At 36.7% G+C, this 20,750-nt stretch overlaps 2 protein-coding genes across 3 annotated transcripts; one reads left to right on the forward strand and one right to left on the reverse strand.

The window, feature by feature from the left end:
- Positions 1–1,338: 1,338 nt before the first annotated feature.
- Positions 1,339–9,203, reverse strand: LOC132175943 (SAP domain-containing protein). 2 transcript variants are annotated; one of them, XR_009439473.2, is made up of 7 exons: positions 8,989–9,203; positions 6,064–6,109; positions 5,596–5,722; positions 5,249–5,319; positions 2,529–2,632; positions 2,224–2,337; positions 1,339–1,625 (listed from the first exon to the last, which is right to left on the reverse strand). XR_009439473.2 is itself a non-coding variant. In XM_059588040.2 (6 exons), the coding sequence occupies exons 1-6, from the start codon at positions 9,112–9,114 to the stop codon at positions 2,299–2,301; spliced, it is 513 nt and encodes a 170-aa protein (XP_059444023.1). In that variant the 5' UTR covers positions 9,115–9,203; the 3' UTR covers positions 2,053–2,298. The 2 variants fall into 2 exon arrangements, 1 of the variants encoding a protein (XP_059444023.1); XM_059588040.2 differs by lacking the exon at positions 1,339–1,625 and having other exon boundaries at positions 2,053–2,337.
- Positions 9,204–15,067: 5,864 nt separating this feature from the next.
- On the forward strand, positions 15,068–19,135 carry KING1 (SNF1-related protein kinase regulatory subunit gamma 1). The gene is made up of 6 exons (XM_059587836.2): positions 15,068–15,323; positions 16,205–16,377; positions 16,817–16,981; positions 17,097–17,372; positions 17,799–17,962; positions 18,527–19,135. Exons 1-6 carry the CDS (start codon positions 15,146–15,148, stop codon positions 18,822–18,824), a joined length of 1,254 nt encoding a protein of 417 aa, XP_059443819.2. The 5' UTR covers positions 15,068–15,145; the 3' UTR covers positions 18,825–19,135.
- Positions 19,136–20,750: the final 1,615 nt, after the last annotated feature.

A 20,750-nucleotide genomic window follows, 5' to 3' on the forward strand; every position in this document is an offset into this window, starting at 1 on the left:
TAATATATTTTGAATATTGATAAGCTAAATTGCAAGTGGATGGTCGTTTAGATGACTAAATTATATTTTTCCCTTTTTTTTAAAAAAAAAAAAAAATCATAAACCATTTTTTTGATAATGCGTCACTCATCACGTAACCAACTAAACACAGCTCTACAGTAAAATTGCATCTTTCTATCCACACAGACGTGATCTCTAAATTAAATCTGCCAAGAAACAAGTGCTTAAAACGATTTCTCAAAAGATACATAAAGAGTACTTTTATATATCATGATTCATGGCAAAAACGATATTGGAAAAGAAGTCATGGAATCAAAGCAAGATTTTGATACGTTGGGTGGCCTCACATTTTTTACAATGTTTTTTTTTAAAAAAAAAAAAAAGAAAGAAAGAAAGAAAAGAAAAAGCAGGCGAAAAGGATAGAGCTCTTCATAATGCGCATGCATATATGGCGGTGTTTTTTGTTGGTTGATGATAGTTGATAGTTGACATTTGACAGCAACTTCTCCCGGGGGCCCAGTTGGGAGTCATGCGTTGCGGGTCCAGAAGCAAGAAGGACCATAACCTAGATCGCGGATCTCAATATAAATACATGTTCTTTGATTTTTTTTTTTTTTTCTCCAAGACGAAAAGATCTCCCAAAAAAACAAAAACAGGTGTCTTCTGGACATGTGACAAGTATGTGTCAATCTTTAGGACCCCAGCCATGACCATGACAAGATGAGAAATCCTCAATTTCACCATCTACATCGAATGCAATTAACAATTCTTATAAGGAAGGTGTGGGACCTATTTACCTTAGACAATTCGAGAGATGTAAGGCTTACTTGCTTTGAGTAGATGAACCCCCCCACCCCGGCTCTTTTTTGTGGGATTGCCCGACTTGAATTGCGTGACCAACAAAACAACAGCGGCCATCAATCCTTAGACAAATTAAATAAAGTCATTAGACCTTAAACTATCCTGAAAGGTGACTCAAATTGTTGTTGTTGTTGATGCCATCTTAAGTGCCCCCAACTGGCAAAATGGAAGATTCGCCCGGATATCCCATTCATCCCACTCGCTTCCTGTGTTCAATTTTGTTATGTTCTCAAAATCCCCCACACTACTAACATTGTAGTCCAAAACCTAGCCGATTGGGCTCTAGAAAACTGTGTTTCAGTCCTCTCTCTCTCACTCATATCCCTTTTAGTCCCTTCCCCCTCTCCCGCTTTGAATAGGGAAAAATAATTAAAAAAAAAAAATTCATTTTTAGTCTCTGAAAATGTAATTTATTTCTTCCCAAGTGGAAAAAAATTTTCACTTGAAAAATAAAATAAAAACTGTCCATTTATGAGCAAAAAGCGCATGAGATTGCTGTCCTATTTCTCAGTTTTAACACGAATACTAAACTTGTTTTGTTTAAAGACAAACTAGGTGCCCTTGAACTGAAGTTGCCCAACTTATACCAAGGGGAAACATGATAGTCCAGCGTCGCTTTGACACTGAATTAATCAAGTAAGGAACTGAAGAAACATATTTAGAAACAAACTAAAACTCTCCTTGAAAACCCACAAAAAAAAAAAAAAACTCTCTTTGAAACGCTGTCATAGTCTCCAACTACATGGCTAGCAAAGTTCTCTATTCTGCAAAAGAAAGGAATTCTCAGACTATAATTCTCGCTAAAACCATAAAAATTAAAACACACACGACAGTACTTTACAACAAAATCAAGTGCCGGATTTGATGTCGACCGCCGGTCTTCCAAAACCAACTCCAATCAAGCTTACCCTCATATGAGTAATTGGATTTGGCCTAGGTGCTGTAAAAAGACTATAACCCAAAGATATATGACTATGGATCATTACAACTAGGAGTGATGCTGCTCCTCTTTCTTTAGACACTTGCTTGACTTAACAATAAAGAAACTTAAAAAAATGCTTTAACCAAGGTACAGGAATATTATTATAGGCAAGTTAGGCAGAAGTGATTGCCCTTCAAACATGGGCAACATCGCATTCTGTCCACTTTGTTTAATTGTCTAGATAAAGATCTCTATGTATTTTTCAAATGTCAAGTGAAGATGCACATGGATTCCAGTTTATACCAAAAAACATTTGACACAGCACAATCATACAAAATAACCCAATCATACAAAATGCAACAGCACAGATTTTCCTTCAGACCATCATTAGTTCCATCATTTGCTAATCCTATATTACATCAAAAAGAACATTAACCTACTTGCTCTCGATGTGTAGACAAGGAGGGCAGATTTGTTCCCCCTCCCCCATCCCTTCTCTCCTTTCTGCCATATGCTTATCCAGTTGCTCCTTTCAAGCGTGCAATCAGCTCATCCTGCATATGTTGATTTCATGAATCAATAAAGGTAGAAGCAGAAAGAAAATGGAAATTTGGACAGTATAATCATCAATCAGGAGTCAGGACATCCCAAATGATGGGATCTGAACTGCCAATGGACCTGGACCACACGCCACAAAGATCCCTTTCTTAGACTATTACGCATAACAAATTGTCTCGATACTTGCCTTTTTTCCTTTAGGGGAAAGATTTCTTGCCTTCAAAAGGGCACGAAGCCTATCCACTGTAAAGGTGTGGAAGTCCCTATTAGATGCTTGACTGTTCGATCCTTCTGCATGTTCAGAGGTGATAAAATTTATGACAAAAACGAATAACAAGATCATTAATGTAATTAGTTACGCATATGTCTATAACACTCCCAACAGATTTAATAATTTGCCAACATCTAAACAATATTGCATCTTCTGATTGATATTGAACATGACGTAGCGGAAGACTAAGGTAACTAATCAAAGAGCAGCGTCTTTGATTCTGCAAGGAGAAGCGTCTTCGTCTTCTACCCAAAAGATAAAACAAGCCCGCAGGCTAAGAAAAAAATAAAACTCCGCAGAGTATTTGAGAGAGAATTCTCTGATTTGATTATAATTCAATTGATTGAGTTTTACATAATAGGCAAGCCTATTTATAGAAGAGAAATACTTGTAGAGAAAGTAAACCTACTTCTAGTAGAGAAAGTAAATCTAATCCTAGTAGAGAAAGTAAATCTAATCCTAGTAGGAAAGTAAACATAATCCTATAGTAGTAGTAAACCTAATCCTAATAAGGAAAGGAAATAAAGTCCTAATAAAATAAAATAAAATCCTAATATAAAATTGACAATCAGCGGGAATCGTGGCAATCTTTCCTTTTGTACTTCCATTGTTTGAGAATAGCTAAAATTCTGATCAAGCGGCGCTGCTCCAATATTATTTTTGATATTTTCTTTATTTTCGTTTTTACTGAAAATAAAGATAAATATCGTCCTACATCAGACACCCCCACTTGAAAAAAACTCGTCCTCGAGTTTTCTTTGGGACATGGCACATGTGGCTCCTCTGAATAAAAGTACTTGGAGAAATCTATATAGATAGAATCAAGACATGATTTTTCCTTTTCGTCTACTTCCACCAAAATTCCTCCAACGATTTCTTCTTGGGTATCATCTTCAACTTCATTGTTTTCTTCAAAAGAATCGTCAATTTTTGTGATGATCGTGATGAGTTGCACCTGTGGTGTAGGTTGCATCTGTGGTAGAGGAAGTTGCACTTGTGGTGGAGAAGGTTGCATCTGTGGTGGAGAAGGTTGCACTTGTTGTGGAGGAGGTTGTAACTGTGGTAGAGGAAGTTGCACTTGTGGTGGAGGAGGCGGTAGCTGTTCCTCCATTGATGTAGTCGTTGGAATCAATGATGGTGGCTACACATATGTTTTCTCTGATGGCAACTCCACTTCTTCAACCAACTTAACATCTTCCACAACTTCTTCACCATAATTAAAATTCTCTTCATAGGCGAAGGGCCTATTTGGAGAGTTATGAAGATGATTATGGACATGACGAAAGTGGCTTACGTCATCCTCACGGAATCGGTCAACATACAGATACCGAACGGGTTCCCTTCGGATCCCATAGTCATCTGGTGGTAGGAACCGGGCATTGAGTAACCGCTTCATCTTAGGCCAAGATGTCACGGGTCTTTTTCCTTCCCTGGATTGAGAGAGCTTCAACCATTCCCACCAAGCGGATGCTCCACCTTTGAGCTTATAAGCCACCAACTTCACCTTCTTTTCTTCCGGAATACACATGTACTCAAAGAATCTTTCTACCTCCATTATCCAGTCAAGGTAATCTTCAATGTGAAGATAACCATCGAATGAAGGGAGATCGTTATTCATCCGGTACTCCCGAGTGTCTCTGTGATTCCAAGGGGCACGCATCTGCCTGCGTTCAAACGACTCCCACAATTGGCGCACCTCCTGTTGCATCATCTGCGCTGTCTGCTTGAGCTCTTGGAATTCGGTTCTCCAAGGACCCTCTGATCGCTTGATGTATCGCTGGTAGTCGGATCTCGAAACAACATCCCTCTCACGAACGGCGTCGTTATAGAAGTTGTTGTTGTAGTATAAGTTGGCCATCGAATCCGGATAATGCCGGCTCGGATACCCCATGAATTTGGCTTTCGAAAGAGCCCCTCCCCTACAAGCGGCGGCGTTGGAGAAGTTTGTCACCGTTGCGCTGATTGGCCATGATCAGGATAAAGCCTGCTCTGATACCAACTGACGTAGCGGAAGACTAAGGTAACTAATCAAAGAGCAGCGTCTTTGATTCTGCAAGGAGAAGCGTCTTCGTCTTCTACCCAAAAGATAAAACAAGCCCGCAGGCTAAGAAAAAAATAAAACTCCGCAGAGTATTTGAGAGAGAATTCTCTGATTTGATTATAATTCAATTGATTGAGTTTTACATAATAGGCAAGCCTATTTATAGAAGAGAAATACTTGTAGAGAAAGTAAACCTACTTCTAGTAGAGAAAGTAAATCTAATCCTAGTAGAGAAAGTAAATCTAATCCTAGTAGGAAAGTAAACATAATCCTATAGTAGTAGTAAACCTAATCCTAATAAGGAAAGGAAATAAAGTCCTAATAAAATAAAATAAAATCCTAATATAAAATTGACAATCAGCGGGAATCGTGGCAATCTTTCCTTTTGTACTTCCATTGTTTGAGAATAGCTAAAATTCTGATCAAGCGGCGCTGCTCCAATATTATTTTTGATATTTTCTTTATTTTCGTTTTTACTGAAAATAAAGATAAATATCGTCCTACATCAGAACAGCTCCATTCATTCTCTATAGCATTTACAGATAGAAATCCACCAAGATATGGATAATGCAGTACAGGAACCATCAGAGCTTACCTTGTCGAGAACTATTTTGAATAGTGGCTCTCTTAGCTGAAGCCCTGCCATCTGCAGCTCTTTCAGCAACCCTGAAATGATTAAATAATGGAAGGTAACCAGACAGAATATGATCAAATTTGCACACCTAGCCGGGTACATATGGAAAAAGGTAGTTCATAAGTCGATGATTCATTGTTAATTTGTACTAAATGCTAATGTCATTTTGTGGCAACAGTGTGGACATGCTATGTATAAATCAAAACCCTCAGGGCAGACATACCAAAAATTTAATAGGAAACACACACTCAAGTAAATCTTATTAAGACAGGTTAAACATTATTCATCTACAAGAGATATAGTGATACCTCTTTCTAGAACTCTCACTTGCAGCTACACCCTTCACATCCTTCGAACTAGAATCGCCCTTCTGTTTCTTAAGCATGAGTGATCTAATCAATATGTTCTGTTGGTTCGTTTTTATCTGTTGGCCATCTGGATGTACAAGAAAGAGAGTCAGAACTTCCACATTATATTAAGATCTATCTCAAAAAGAAGTAAAACAGTATGAAATACAATGGAGACCATCTCTTTCATGAAATCTAGATGTTGATACGTAAATAGTGGGTGAAAACATCACAAAATGAATCAAAAGGACCATAACATAATTTCAGCATATATTATTCCTATTTCTTTCATTTTATTCAATTATATTGATACACTTGCCCAAGAGGGAAACGTCCAACAAATATGATTAAAAAAAAGGGAAAGAAAAAATGAATCCAATGACAGATGTGAAGTCTAATGTGTAGAAAGAAAATAATGGAATAAGAGACCTGGAGGTGATGTGTCATGGTCACAAATATAAATTCGCATCCCGCCCTGCACAAGTTTTTAATGTGTGAACAAAGGTCAATGCTCCTGAAACAAGAATCTAATGAATTTAAAAGGAAGATACATGTAGGGAATGAGGAATTCAGACCAACTATGCAGACAAAAGAACCATATACCAAAAGAAGCAAAAATGTTCAAAATGAATAAAGCATGAATATTTGCTGAAATTGCCATATAAAGCATTAATTTTTAAATTTGTTTCTTTTAGCATTATGCCCCACAAAAACAAAAACACATTGCATGGGAGAAGTTTTATTTGACAGACAAGCTTGATCCAGTTCTGCTTTGCCACTGAACATCAGCCTAGAAAAAGAAGCTAGATACAACAAATAAGGATAAAGTGATCCATTCTAATAGTAACAAGTAGATTTTAACGATTCTCTATCAAAAGGATTTCTGCTATTTCAAACATTTGATCCATGAAAGAACTCATTCATTCAAATAGAACAGTAAACTATTGTCACTGGCAGTAGCTTGGTTGCCTATGCAATGGGCATTGTAGGCAACTCATGCGGCATCGCAGCCGCCTTAATAGAACTCTATCAAAATGGAAAGCATCAACTTCTTTTGGTGATTGGACGAAAGAAGCTGGTATCTTCCCCCAGCACATCCACCAGACCTGAATTACACTATATTCCTAATATATATATATATATATATATATATATATATATATATATATATATATATATATATAATTAATTTCATTGAAAAGAGCAGTGGGGCGCAACCCTAGTGCATAAGATGTATACAAAGATAGTCCCATTAAAGGATAAAAGAAAAAGAAAAAGAAAAAGAAAAAGGCACAGATTCAAAAAAGTTGGAAGAATGAGAAACATTATACGCCCTTGTCCAATTAAAGTGTGGTTAGATCAAAGTGTTCTTGAACTCTTCCTTAGACTCCTCATGATCTTCAAAACATCTTGTATTATGCTCTCTCTCTCTCTCTCTCTCTCCATATGATCAGCATTATGAACAACGAGGCTATCCTCCAAACAGCTAGAACTGAACGACTACCCACCTGACCTCGCCACCGGTCTAACAAACCCTATCATCCTTTGAGCCATAACCTATTGGACTCCAAAGGGGGTAAAAATTGCACTGCATAAGCCTCTTGCCACTTTGCAGTGGAGAAGAAGATGATCTATAGATTCTCCGCTCCTCTTATACATGCAACACCATTCCCCCACTATTACTTCTCTTTTTGAGATTATCCAAAGTCATAAACTTACCAAGAGCCACCGCCCACACAAAAAAGCTCACTCTCAAAGGAACTTTAAATTTTCAAATACTCCTCCAAGGAAAAGAAGAACCCCCAGAAGTAGATAACTTGCGAAAAAACTATCAAACCTCAAACTTCTTCCTCTTTGAAGGAATCCACCGAATACGATCCTCACCATCTTGTCTCCATCTAAGAGAATACAACACCCCAAAAAATGCAAGCCCCAAATCTACCTCCCAATCTTGTACAGATCTTTAAAAAGATACATTCCACTGAACAAGACCATTGGAAAACTGCATATTGTCCATAACCATGCCTCTTTAAATCAAGCAATACTAAATAACTCCGGGAAAGCTTCTTTCAGTGGTTGATCCCTACACCAAACATCATGCCATAACCTAATCTTAGAACCATCTCCTACTTCAAATCTGATAAAATTTGAGGACGCTCCCACCCCTTCTAAAATGTTTCCACACTCCAACACCAAAAGGCCCCTCAACTTTCATAGAACACCTCCTAACATTTAATTCTATTAGAAAGCATATCCCATATAAGCACCAAGTCCAAGTCTATGTAGACCTCGAAAAAAATATTGTCCTCGGAGCAAATTGCTAATAAATCCTTCAATAACAACCCAATAAAAGAACAAAAATAGCAACTAATTGGCTTTAGGACCTCAAAGAATACTACAAGTGGCCGCCAACATTATCCTCAGAGCAATTAGCTAAAATGCAATTGTATCATATTAGATTGGAAGCCGTAAAGCTAATTCTCTATAACTCCAGAAACCACAAATAATCATGGCCTCCTTAGATCCAAAGACTAAACTGCTTCAGGTTCTTGTTGCCAGCACAAAAATGAACAAGTAGAGAAGATGGCCTTCTCTAACTCATCAAGAAGCCTACATTAAATGCCTAACATCCTGATTCATCAAAAAAACTAGCTCGGACAGATGCCATACTCCTTATAGGATTAGAGGGAAAAAAAAAATATACTAAAAGAGATGCAAGCAGAGTTTAATGTTTTTTTTTTCTTTCTAACAATTCTAACCTAAACCAATACCCAGAATAATAGTCAACATTAATCTACAGCCTCAAAGGCAATATGTATTCATTCGCATACTAAAGATGATTACTTCACAAACCATAGCCAAAACTAAACCCATTCTCCCATAATTACTCCAGCGATTTCATATCCAATCTAACCATCGAATTTGCAAAACAATAAACACCAAAATTTTATATATACATATAAAAAAAAAAAAAAAAAAAAAACCTAGCATAAATCATATCTCCAATAGAATCATGAAACAGCATAATCACTGTAAATACAAATACATATGTACATGCATAAATCAACATTGAACCCTAAACCGCCTGTTTGGGTCCCGAGAAAGCATAAATGTAACAAGATTTACATATTTTAGTTTCACAAAATGCAAATATGAGAACATCCACATCCAACTCAAATACTAGCTTCACTATCAGTTAAGCGACAATTTCTATTTCTTTTTCTGTTTTTTAACTTCCACGGGTCCCAAACTTCAAACACTATAATTTCTTAAATTTTCCCTCAATTTGTTTGTTCTCGGCAACCAAACAGAAAATCGAGAAAATCGACGGGTTTAAGGAGACAAAGAAATCACCGGGTTTGACGAGAGGACGGTGGAGGAGAAGAGGCCCCGGGAGGGAAGGTCGGCGAGGAACTTGGAAGCGCCAGAAGCCGTTGGATGAGTCGAATCGGACGGCTGAGAGGACGAGGAGCCCTCCATGGCGCCTGACGTGAAAAAGACCCCTCGCGAAATACAGCAACAAAGCGCGAGTGAATCAAGTGCGTGTGCGACTACCAGTAGTTTTAGTGCACGTTTTCACCACCATGCCTCCGCTATATACACGGGAGTGGACATGCCCGTTTTCCAGTGGTACACAAATTCAGGCAAAATCACAAATACACCCCTCAACCAAATAATATCTTTTGGAAAAAATTAAAAAAAAGCCCCTTAAACTACCGGCCGTTTTTTATTTAGTCCCATAATATTCCAAAAGTGATAAAGTAGCCCTCTAAACTACCAAACTATTGCATTTTGGCAACTCCGTTAATCAAAACCGTCAGTTTGGACGAAAACTGCAAAACGATGTCGTTTTGTTACGGGTAAGTTACTACAATGCCTTTTTATGAAAAAAAAAAAAAAAAAAAATTGGAAAAAATATAAAAAAGCCCCTCAAACTACCAGCCGTTTTCATTTTAGCTCCCAAATGTTCAAAAAGTGATAAAGTAGCTCCAAAACTACCAAACAGTTGCAATTTGGCCACTCCGTTAGTCATTATCGTCAAATATGATAAAAATTTTAAAATTACGTTGTTTGGCAAGGGTAAGTTACCAAAATGCCCTTTTTGGGAAAAAAAAAATCATATTAAAAAAAGTAACCAAAACGGCGCCGTTTTGCTTGAAATGAGGGTTTCCTTACACTTAGGGGTGGGCACGGGTCGGGGCGGGGCGGGTATCCGGATTTTTCTCACCCGCCCCGCACAGTGCGGGTTCTGGAAATCCCAACCCGCCACCCGAGCACAATGAAGAATATCCGCGCGGGTTCGGGTGTTGCGGGGCGAGGTAGATCGGGTCGGGTTTGGCGGGTTGTGCGGGTTGGGTTCTCTCTTCCTCAGATCGATCCTGTCCTTTCTTTCCTCTGCAGGTTTCTTCTCCTCCTAAACAAACACAAGTTACACAACCCCTACATCAAAACCCTTGAATCAAACCTAAACCAAAGAACTTGAAATTAAATCTGGATGAGGAAGAAAAAAACATGAAATCTGGACCAAGAACTTGAGATCTCTTGAGAGAGAGAAAAAAACCTGGATCGTGGTCTAGAGGTGGGAGCGGCGCAGTAGCCGGTGGCCTGAGGATGTCGAGCGGCGGCGTAGACGAAGAGAGAAGCAGACGAGAGATGGAGAGAGAGTCGCTGATGAGAAAGAGAGAACAGACCAGAGAGAGAGCAAGAGAGACCATCGAGAGTAGGAGATGGAGAAACGGCGCAGGAGAAAAGAGAGGAGAAAAGAGAAACGGCGCAGATGTGAGAGAAGAGAGAGAGGAGAAACGGCGTAGGAGAAAAATGATGTAGGGTTAGGGTTTTTTTTTTATACTTAAGTGGGCCTGGGCGGGGCGGGGCGGGTACCCGCAAGGACAAAATTTCAAAACCCGCAACCCGCCCCGCCCCGCACGGGTTGGGAAAAATCCACCCGTACCCGCAAAAAAACACTTAAAATCCGCGCGGGGCGGGGCGGATCGGGGCGGGGCGGGTTTGCGGGTTTGCGGGTTGGGCGGGTTTTTGCCCACCCCTACTTACACTTGCCAAAACGGCACCACTTTGGTAAGTGATAGGAATTAAAAGAAAAAACCCTAGACCTCACGCAGGTGACCCACGAAAAAACCCCCAACCCCAGTTTATCTCTCTCCCCAAAACCGCCGGCCACCATGTCGTTCTATCTCCGATAGCCTGTAAATCTTACCCATAACTCAATCTTTTTATTGTATTTCATAGTATAGCTGTCGGGTCGATGTTGTTTATCTACGAACGTGGTTTTTTTGTTTGATTCCTACAAAGGGTAAGAATTTTTCGGTGGCGCTTCGTAGCCACTAGATGGTGTGGCCGGTGGTGATGGATGGTGGAGGTAGGGGCAGTCGGTTTTGAGAGAGAGAGAGAGAAAGGGGCGTTGCGTTTTTTTCACTTAAGGGAGAAGGTTGCCGGAAATAGAACAACGTAGTGGCCGGCGGTTTGGGGGAGAGAGATAAACTGGGGTTGGGGTTTTTTTTGCGTGAGTTTAAGATTTTTTCTTTCAATTCATAACACTTACCAAAATGGCGCCGTTTGGGTAAGTGTAAGGAAACCCTAATTTCAAGCAAAACGGTGCCGTTTTGCGTGCTTGTTTTAATATGATTTTTTTTTTTTCTAAAATGGCATTTTAGTAACTTACCCTTGCCAAAACGACGTAGTTTTGAATTTTCTATCATATTTGACAGCAATGACTAACGGAGTGGCCAAATTGCAACTGTTTGGTAGTTGATGGGCTACTTTATCACTTTTTGAACATTAGGGGGCTAAAGTGAAAACGGCTAGTAGTTTGGGGGGCTTTTTTTTATATTTTTCCCAATTTTTTTTTTTTCATAAAAGGGCATTATAGTAACTTACCCGTAACAAAACGACATCGTTTTGCAGTTTCCGTCCAAACTGATGGTTTTGACTAACGGAGTGTCTAAAATGCAATAGTTTGGTAGTTTGGGGAGCTACTTTATCACTTTTGAAACATTAGGGGACTAAATAAAAAACAGCTGGTAATTTGAGGGGCTTTTTTATATTTTTTCCTTTTTTTTTTGTAATATTTATTTAAATTAAAGATTTCATCAATATCTTCTTAAAACTACCCAAAAAAAATATATTACAAAATGCCATCCCAATAAAAAAATAAATCGTTAATAAAAAAATAAGAAAAAACTTCACAAAATATCCCTAAATTTTCATGAGTTAAAAATAAAAAAAAAAAAAAAAAAAAGACTCTCAATTTTTGGTATCAAACTTTTAATTTTTTGCAATGTCTTCAATTTGTTATAATGAGAAGTGCTAGGGAGCCAAACAAATGAATCAAGAAAAATTTTCAAACTGACGTGACAGACTGTGAGTGGCAGATAAGAGAGAGAGAATTGATTTTTTTAATTAAAAAACCCTTGCTACTTCAGTTTGAAAATTTTTCTGGGTTCATTTGTTTCGCTCTCTAGCATAAATAGAGATTTTCGGCTGCCAAATTGAGGCAGCCAAGCTTCAGACATTTTGCTTCTTTTTTTTTAATTGAAGAAGATAGATATTAAAGGGGAATCTAAATTTAAGGTATTAGCACCAAATTTGAAGTATTAACACCAAATTTAAGATAATTGAATCCATTTTGGGTGATACCATCCCTAAAGGATTAACTTTTCACCCATAAGTTTTAGTTTTGAATCTAAAAACAAGTTTTGAGGCATTATAAACTAAATATTAACTCATAGAAATTTAACTAACCAAAAAAAAAAAAAAAATTTTTTTTTTTTAATATATGTCTGATGCAATTTGGTAGCATCATAGCAGGACTCCTCTAGCACTTTTCTTGTTATGATAGCGTGAAACGTTAAAACCAATCAAATTGTGATACTTGTCATATTTAAGTCAGTGTCATAATCTGTTAAATTAGTTGACGAAATTTGACTGTTGGGAATAAATTATTTTTTAGCATACCTTATGGACCTTTGAGTTCATTTTGATACCACATGAAGCTAATTGTAAATAAGGTAAACTACAAGGATTAATTTTACATTTTTTACCTTTTTTTTATAAAATAAAAAATGGAAGGATTTAGACTTTGGCATTTTTACAAATTTCGTTAAATCCTGATCAATACTTAAATCTTTGCAATTTTAAATTTTTTTATAATAAAAAATGGGTATTTTTTTTTATAGGATTTAACGGAATGATCACATTGCAAAAAATTATAAGTTTAATGCACTAAATTGAGAGTTTTTTAATTTTTGTAGGTTAATTACAAAAGTGATAAAAGTTCAATGGAATTAAGTGAATTTTTCTCTTTACACACATTCTTGTATGGTCTGTTATCGGTATCTCTTTATAAGGTTATGACCCAATTGTATCCGAGAGAGTGTTTACAATTCTTATACTATAGAGAGTGCCTATCATGATAACATATCCCTATCACCATATTGTCTTTTCCTCGTATAATATTTGTTAAAGTAATGATTACGTGATTAAATTTATTGACAACGTCAAATTATCTCTCATTTAAATTAAATATTAAATGTGTTGGATTTCACCTCTTAAAAGGAAGTTTGAGCCTACACGTGATAGAGAGCGTTAAAGTAATGATTAAGTGATTAAATTTATCTCTTTATATAAGTTTAAGCTTCTGAGATAAGAGGGTGATTTAACAGTCTTGTCTTTTATATATATATATAACTTAGCTTGAGTATCCTAAACTTTGTGATTATTTGATTTCAACCAGTCCAATTGGTAGTTTTAAAAATTTGTATGTAATTCAACTCAAGAGTTTGTGTACCATTTGCTTGATCTTACCAATCGAAAATAGATGTGATGTTGGATCAATCCATATGGTAATATGGATAAATAAGCTATTATAGTTGGGAGGCAATTAAAACCCACTGGGTATACAAAGTAATTATATTTAGTATATTTATGTATAACTGTCATATAATTAGATAATGTGACAATATTTAGACTAAGGATTTTTTTTTTCCTTTAATTATAAGTCCCGATTTAATGACTGATTTTTATCTCCATGCTACGGCATCAAGTTATATGACAACTGTACACGAGTATACTAAATAGCACTAATCGGCCATATAACATATGTATTATTAATGCTTTTTAGATTTTTTTATTATTATTAATTTGAAAACATGTTATGTTGTGACGTAAAGGTAAAAGTAGTTTTTGAGTGTTTTTAGATTATTTTGTGCATGGGAGACTCAATAAAAAAAAAAAAAGAAGTCCAAGGCCAAAAAGATAAAATGTTGCATTTTTTAATTTTAAAATATTAATATAATATATTTTTTATATTTTTAAATATTATAAGATTAATTTAAAAATAAATCTTTTAGCTTTTCGAGATATAAAATTACTAATCAAATTTTCATGTTCAAGTTTTGTTAATATATTATTCTTAATATGACTAATCTATTTTATTAATTTTGGTAAGACGAAAGTTTATAAGTAGGATTTAATTAACTGTGTACTAAAATCAATGACACGCGCGATTAAAACTCATAACAACAACTACTAACTGAATAGCATATAAAATATTAAAAAAAAAAAATTAAAGAACGATAGACCCAAAATTCAAAAGATTATTAGTGATGAAAGAAGATAAGATACAAAATGAATATAAAAAGAAAGCTGGTTGTGCTTCAGTTTGAAATTTTTTAAGATTTTAAACATGCTACATTACTTTTGTTAAAACCCTCGATAATATGTCAAATGGTATCTTCCCATTTTATTTCTTTTTTATTTTTATTTTTTTAGTCTCTAAGAAGTAGTTCAATCGATTGTGAACTATGCCTCCTGAAACGAAAATCACTAGTTCAAATTTCTCTTGAATACTTTTAAAAATAATATAATTATTAAAATCACTGTTATGCTTGTGATTCATTTGATTTTCTAAAATTACTTTTCACTCGATCACAGCCTACAACTACATCCAAGTATGCAACTAGTTAACTGTTAACGGCACGTGATAGCCGAGACTATAATACCGGGGCGGTATCCACGTGTCGTTAACCCACCAAACATAAGTGGCGCCAAACGCGCACGGGTGCGCGTTTGAGTAGCGCACCAGCGGACAACATTAAAATCCGGATAAGACTGTCTCTCTTTCTTTCTAATTCTAAATCAATTATACGTTTATAAAAAAATAAAAAGAGAAAAAGACAAATCGGATAAGCATGGCGAATAGGATGTCACAGACTCAGACAGTTGACGGATCAAGTCCATCACGACAAATGCACTCCCATGCATCACAGCTCTCCACGTGTTCAAAGATTACGCATCACAGAGGTTCAACTCAAAATAAACATTTTCAACCGTCATGATCACTCGTGCATAACAAGTTTTACTACACAGATTATAGATGTCAGTTTTCTTAATTGATATATAGTAATTATTAATGTGAATGATGAGTTAGAGATCCTACGCTTGTCGGATTCAGAGTCTCAGAGAAAGAGAGAGAGAGAGAGAGAGTTTTGGTGTGATGGAGGCGATGGGAGAGAGTCCGAGGAGTGGGTTGTCGAGTCCGGAGGCGAAGTTGGGGATGAGGGTGGAGGATCTGTGGGATGTAATGGAGCCACAGCTCAGTCCCACTGAGAAGCTCAACGCTTGCTTTGAGAGCATCCCTGTCTCTGCTTTCCCTCCGGCTCCTTCAGATAAAGGTATCAATTTTCATATATATATGCATGTTATAATGGTTGTAGGCAAAGTTTGGGAATCATCTCGGTTGATTTTAATATCCCAGCTATTTGGCTGGCTGTCTGCAAGAAACAGATTTTTTTTTTTAGTGTTTTAATTTCTTAAGATGGTTTGTATGAGGAGGTACGGAAGCTTTGAAATAATGGAATGGGGAAAGCTAGTGAAGAAGAGTGACTGTACCTTTGGTATTCTCTGATTGGTCGAGAAACTTCTGGGAGGGCATATATATATATATATATATATATATGTATAATAAAATTCATATTTTGTTGTCTTAGGGAGGAAAAGATAAAAGAAAAAGAAAAACCCGAGCAAGGTAGATTTTTATATGGAAAAACTTTAAGTGATTTGACAGAGAGATCAATAAATAATCCAAAATATAGAATATTATATCCTGTGCTATCGGATAAGATTGATTAGCATATATTTTTTTTTTTTTAAAAAAAAAATTGAATAAAATTCACATTTAATGTTGTTTTAGGGAGGAAAAGATAAAAGAAAAAGAAAAATCCAAGAAAGGTTAGATTTTTCTGTGGAAAAAGTATATCTAAGCTTTTCTGGGTAGCCACCAGATAAATGTAACTAGATGAGATAGAAATTGGTGTATGCTATGCTTTCTTACTAGTTGCTATTGTGGGGTTGCTTTTTATACATTGTTTGCCCATTATCTGTGAATGTGAGGCCTGCTTCCAAAGCTTTTTGAGATAACTGGCTAACAAAAAGAGTATTTATATCTGTATTTGCACTAGATGCAAATGAAGTGCAAATTGTATTGTTTTCTCTATATTCATTATTCTATACCTTTTTTGTTTCCTGTTCTAAGTGTCATGATTCTTGCATCCAGTTATTGAGATAAAATCAGACGCCAGTCTAGCTGAAGCTGTTCAAATGCTAGCGCAGCACAAAATTCTTAGTGCGCCCGTGGTGGATGTTGATGCACCAGAGGATGCCAGTTGGATTGACAGATACATTGGCATAGTTGAGTTTGCAGGAATTGTTGTTTGGATTCTGCATCAGGTTAGCATTCCTAATTAACCTGCATAATTGCATATCTCTTTTGCTCTCTTGAATTGATGACAAATATAAGAAAAAATATATATAAAATATTCCAACATGTTGGTATCTAAGAAACTAAAACCGCTGCGAAATTGGACCTAATGGAACTACTTGACTAATTTGACTTGGATTTAAGCATATGTGAAGATATAATTCTCTCTACTTATCATTCCCTTTGGTTTTTGGAGCAACTAACTGAAGGGTTACTATCTGATGAATTGTTTCAGCCTTTAGGGCAAAGATTGGCCACTATTTCTTGTTGATATGCTAATAATGTGGAGTCTTTTCTTTAGATGCTTTCAGTTCATACATTTAGGATTTGTTTCAACATGAATGTGTAATTCTGACTTGGCTATCTTCAAAGTTCCAAAACTAAAAACATGACTAATGTTCTTGACAGTCTGAACCACTATCTCCCAAGAGTCCGTCCAGTGCAACTGCTTTCGCAGCAGCAGCCAATGGAGGGAATGCTGAAAATGGGTTCCTAGGCCCTGAATCTGCTGCAACAACTTCAGGAAATTTTTTTGAAGCTCTGACTTCTTCTCACTTGTATAAAAACACAAAGGTTTTACTTCTGACTTTTATAACTAGTTTAAGCTTTGTTCCATCCCACTTTGTTTTGCCTTTTTTACTTCTTCCTCAAAAATTCTGAAAACGCTTATGAACTTTTTGGCATACAGGTTCGTGACATTTCTGGGTCATTCCGCTGGGCTCCATTTCTTGCTTTGCAGACATCCAACTCTTTTCTGACTATGCTCTTGCTGCTTTCAAAGTACAAATTAAAGAGTCTTCCTGTGGTTGATTTGGGTGAAGGGAAAATCGATAACATCATCACTCAATCGGCTGTTATTCATATGCTAGCTGAATGTGCTGGGCTTCAATGGTTTGAAAGTTGGGGAACCAAGAAACTATCTGAGCTTGGTCTTCCAGTGATGACCCCTGGTCGTGTCATCAAGGTGCATTTCTCCTCTCAGTTTTTGCTTGTGGACGCTAAGTTTGTTACATATGTCCTCGGTGCATAATGTTTAATCAATGACCCAACGTTTTTTGCTTGTAAAACCATGACCATTGAAGTTCCTTGTGTGTCAAGAGTTCCTGTCTGCAGTGTCTGGAAACATTAGATCTACCTTTGGATTTTATGAATTATGAGGAATTCCAACCTTGTTATATTGTCCTGACTTAGGCCCTACAAAAATGCCCCTACTGTACCAAAATGTTTGGTTGCTCACCCTTCATTCGCTAGAAAATGTCTTTAATCTATGATATTTGAGCGCATTCATGGGCTTCGAACTTGGAATTCACTGGAGCACACTAGAAAGATTGGCCTTAGAAGCATGTTCACATCGTAATAAATTCTCTTATATGCTTACTTTCTTTTGTAGGTCTATGAGGATGAACCAGTGCTCCAGGCGTTTAAGTTGATGAGGAAAAAGAGGATTGGAGGGATTCCTGTTGTTGAAAGTGGTGGTAGCAGGGCAGTGGGTAATATAAGTTTAAGAGATATTCATTTCTTGCTAACCACACCAGAGATCTATCATGATTATAGGTTTGTAGCCAAATTAATTTCTAAAATTGTGCTTCTTTTGTTACTTGTTAAGTCTTATGTTTGACGGTTGAAGTTCTAAAGGGATTAATTAGTGATGGCAGTAGGATAGGTTAATCAGATAATTCAACCTGCCCTTTCCATCCTTAGAGCTAATGACATACTAATAAAACTGATTGTCAAAGTCATAAACAATAAAACTGGTAATGTCGATGCCAATGTGGAACCCTCAACACCGGTGGACCTCCGTACAAAACAAATGTGTTGTAGTTCACCACATCAGAGAAGTGATCTGATGATCCCTTACTATAGATGACATGGGTATTTGTTTTGAGGTCTAGTTATTTCCATGTTAGATGCACATGACAAGCTTATGAATCTGAACTTCTTGTCTGTACTATGCATTAATCGTCGACCACAGCAGAATTCTATATCTAAATGAAAATTAATATAAGAGGATCGGGTTAAGGAAGTTTGCAATTCTATCAAGTTTGTTTTAGGCTCTGGTCCATAGCTAGTGCTCAATCAAGCTGACTTCAATGGTACTCATTTGACATGTTATAACAGATCTATCACAGCAAAGAACTTCCTGACAGCTGTTAGGAGCTACTTAGAGAAGCATCATGAGGTCTCCCCAATTTTGAATGGCATGATTACATGCAAAAAGGACAACACGATGAAAGAATTGATTCAGCTGCTCGACTCTGAGAAGATCCACCGGATATATGTTGTTGATGATGACGGGAATCTGGAAGGAGTGATCACACTCAGAGACATCATCTCGAGGCTAGTACATGAGCCGCGTGGCTACTTTGGTGATTTCTTTGATGGTGTTCTCCCGCTGCCACAAAGCAGCAGGGTTTAAGAGGCATCAAGAATATCATTCTGAATTTCTGATCATTTCCTCACTGGTTGACTTCCCCTCCACCATATGTTCTCTTCTTACTTGTAATAATCTTTGCCCTTGCCCTTTGGTGGTTTTCTTGGAGACTGTCAAATGTGGTGATTGTGGCGTAGGCAAAGCTCCTGTAATTAATTTTCTCCAGTTGAACTAAGCTAACTTTTATGTATATTTTGCTGTGTCGATGAACTTGAGGCAAGGTTTTTTGTATTAGAGTCTTAACAAATAAGCTCCTTATTCGTGACCTTTGTACTCGAATCTTGATATTCCCTGCATATTTTTCTATGGACAGTGGATGTGTTCTCTATTGTAAAACTTCTTCCACGGTTTTCGATAGCCGTCATCAGTAGACTGATCCCAAAAACAAAGCAAGCATTTTGAATCACTTGGGGTTGATATATTTACACATTTCTTGATGATGATCTCTTAAAGGTAGGGTTAATTTTTGACACGATACGCAAAGTTGATACAAACTCAACACAAAATTATTAGGTTAGGATTGAGAGGGATAATCAATTTAATTTAATGGGTTGGATTATAATTGATCTATATAATTTTATTCTCACGTATTGTTATTATTTGAACTCAGCATATGACATTTTGAGCTAGCAATTTTTGACACATGCAAATCCGATGAAACCCTACTATAAAATTAGTAAGTTTATTTTTTATTTTTAATTTATAGTTGATTTATATAATTTTATACTAATATTTTTGACATGCAAATACGAGTGGCTACCCTAGCCTATTTAATGGGTTCGTTCTTGAAAATAAGTATGCTTGAATCAGCAGTGGAACAAGCGGTTTATGATCAGTACTGCTCTATTTCTATGAGAGTTGTTAGGTAAACACACCCAAATCTTCAAACAAATAAAGATAGATGTTGTCTTTCTGGCTATAATGTTGCAGATTTATGTCTCGAGTTTTATTGGTGAATGACATAATTTGTAGTTAAAGGTCAAGTAAGGCATGCATTAGAGGCTTTTGAGGACAAGCGTGGCAGCGGAATCCACAACAAAAATGGACAAAGACGGCCTTTCTTAATGCTCGGATCTGGGTACAGGCTGGTTTCCGTCACTCCCCACGTTAGAATGCCAGCCTTTTCTTTATTGCAGCATGGTGGCTACTCCACTTCTACATTTTTGTTTGGTCTTCATATCAGTTGACGGACATCGTAGTGTACAAAGATTAAAACAAATAACAATACTAATCATTAAAGAATGCCAGCCTTTTCTTTATTGCAGCATGGTGGCTACTCCACTTCTACATTTTTGTTTGGTCTTCATATCGGTTGACGGACATCCTAGTTTACAAAGATTAAAACAAATAACAATACTAATCATTAGTATTGTGAGAGGGCACTCGAGCCCTGCTTTGTTCATTATTACGAGCTTGTCATCCACGGCCTCATTGTTCGTTGGCGATTATCATTTGATTGCTATGTAATTTGGGAAGTAAATCCATGAGGCTATATATCTTCTGAGTACCGAAATTGCCCATGTTTGTTAGCGTCTTTATTTTCTGTTCTCAAAGCCAAAGACAATAATAATAATAATAATAAAGAATAATAATAAATAAATAAACTCCTCAAAACACAACTACTTTTACCGTTATATCATATCAGAAAACTTTTTCAAATCAAAAGCAAAATACACATACCAAAACACATTAACAAACATACTCAGTTTTTGTTCTTTTGCCAAAGATAAATGGTTGGTTGCAATGCTACTTTCACACTCTTCCCTAGACCAGTGAACAAGGCAATAATAACAGCACGAAAGATTGGAGGGAAGGGGGTCCATAAGCTCTGCAATGGCTCATGGTTTGGGAAACAATCATTAGACTGTCGATGTAGCCCTTGCAATAATGGGAAACCAAATGGAGCAAGCA

This window comes from Corylus avellana, chromosome 3 (genome assembly GCF_965113065.1).
Source record: "Corylus avellana chromosome 3, dhCorAvel1.hap1.2, whole genome shotgun sequence".
NCBI lineage: Eukaryota > Viridiplantae > Streptophyta > Magnoliopsida > Fagales > Betulaceae > Corylus > Corylus avellana.

What these genes read in the sequence shown, in the direction of transcription:
- LOC132175943 (XM_059588040.2), bottom strand. Translation starts at nt 9,114, where the DNA reads ATGGAGGGCTCCTCGTCCTCTCAGCCGTCCGATTCGACTCATCCAACG. An exon ending in CCGTCCTCTCGTCAAACCCG is followed by an intron (nt 6,110 to 8,988) that starts GTGATTTCTTTG and finishes AAACTTGTGCAG; the next exon opens with GGCGGGATGCGAATTTATAT. An exon ending in AGTGAGAGTTCTAGAAAGAG is followed by an intron (nt 5,320 to 5,595) that starts GTATCACTATAT and finishes TAATCATTTCAG; the next exon opens with GGTTGCTGAAAGAGCTGCAG.
- KING1 (XM_059587836.2), top strand. Translation starts at nt 15,146, where the DNA reads ATGGAGGCGATGGGAGAGAGTCCGAGGAGTGGGTTGTCGAGTCCGGAG. An exon ending in TCCGGCTCCTTCAGATAAAG is followed by an intron (nt 15,324 to 16,204) that starts GTATCAATTTTC and finishes TCTTGCATCCAG; the next exon opens with TTATTGAGATAAAATCAGAC. An exon ending in TTGTTTGGATTCTGCATCAG is followed by an intron (nt 16,378 to 16,816) that starts GTTAGCATTCCT and finishes TGTTCTTGACAG; the next exon opens with TCTGAACCACTATCTCCCAA.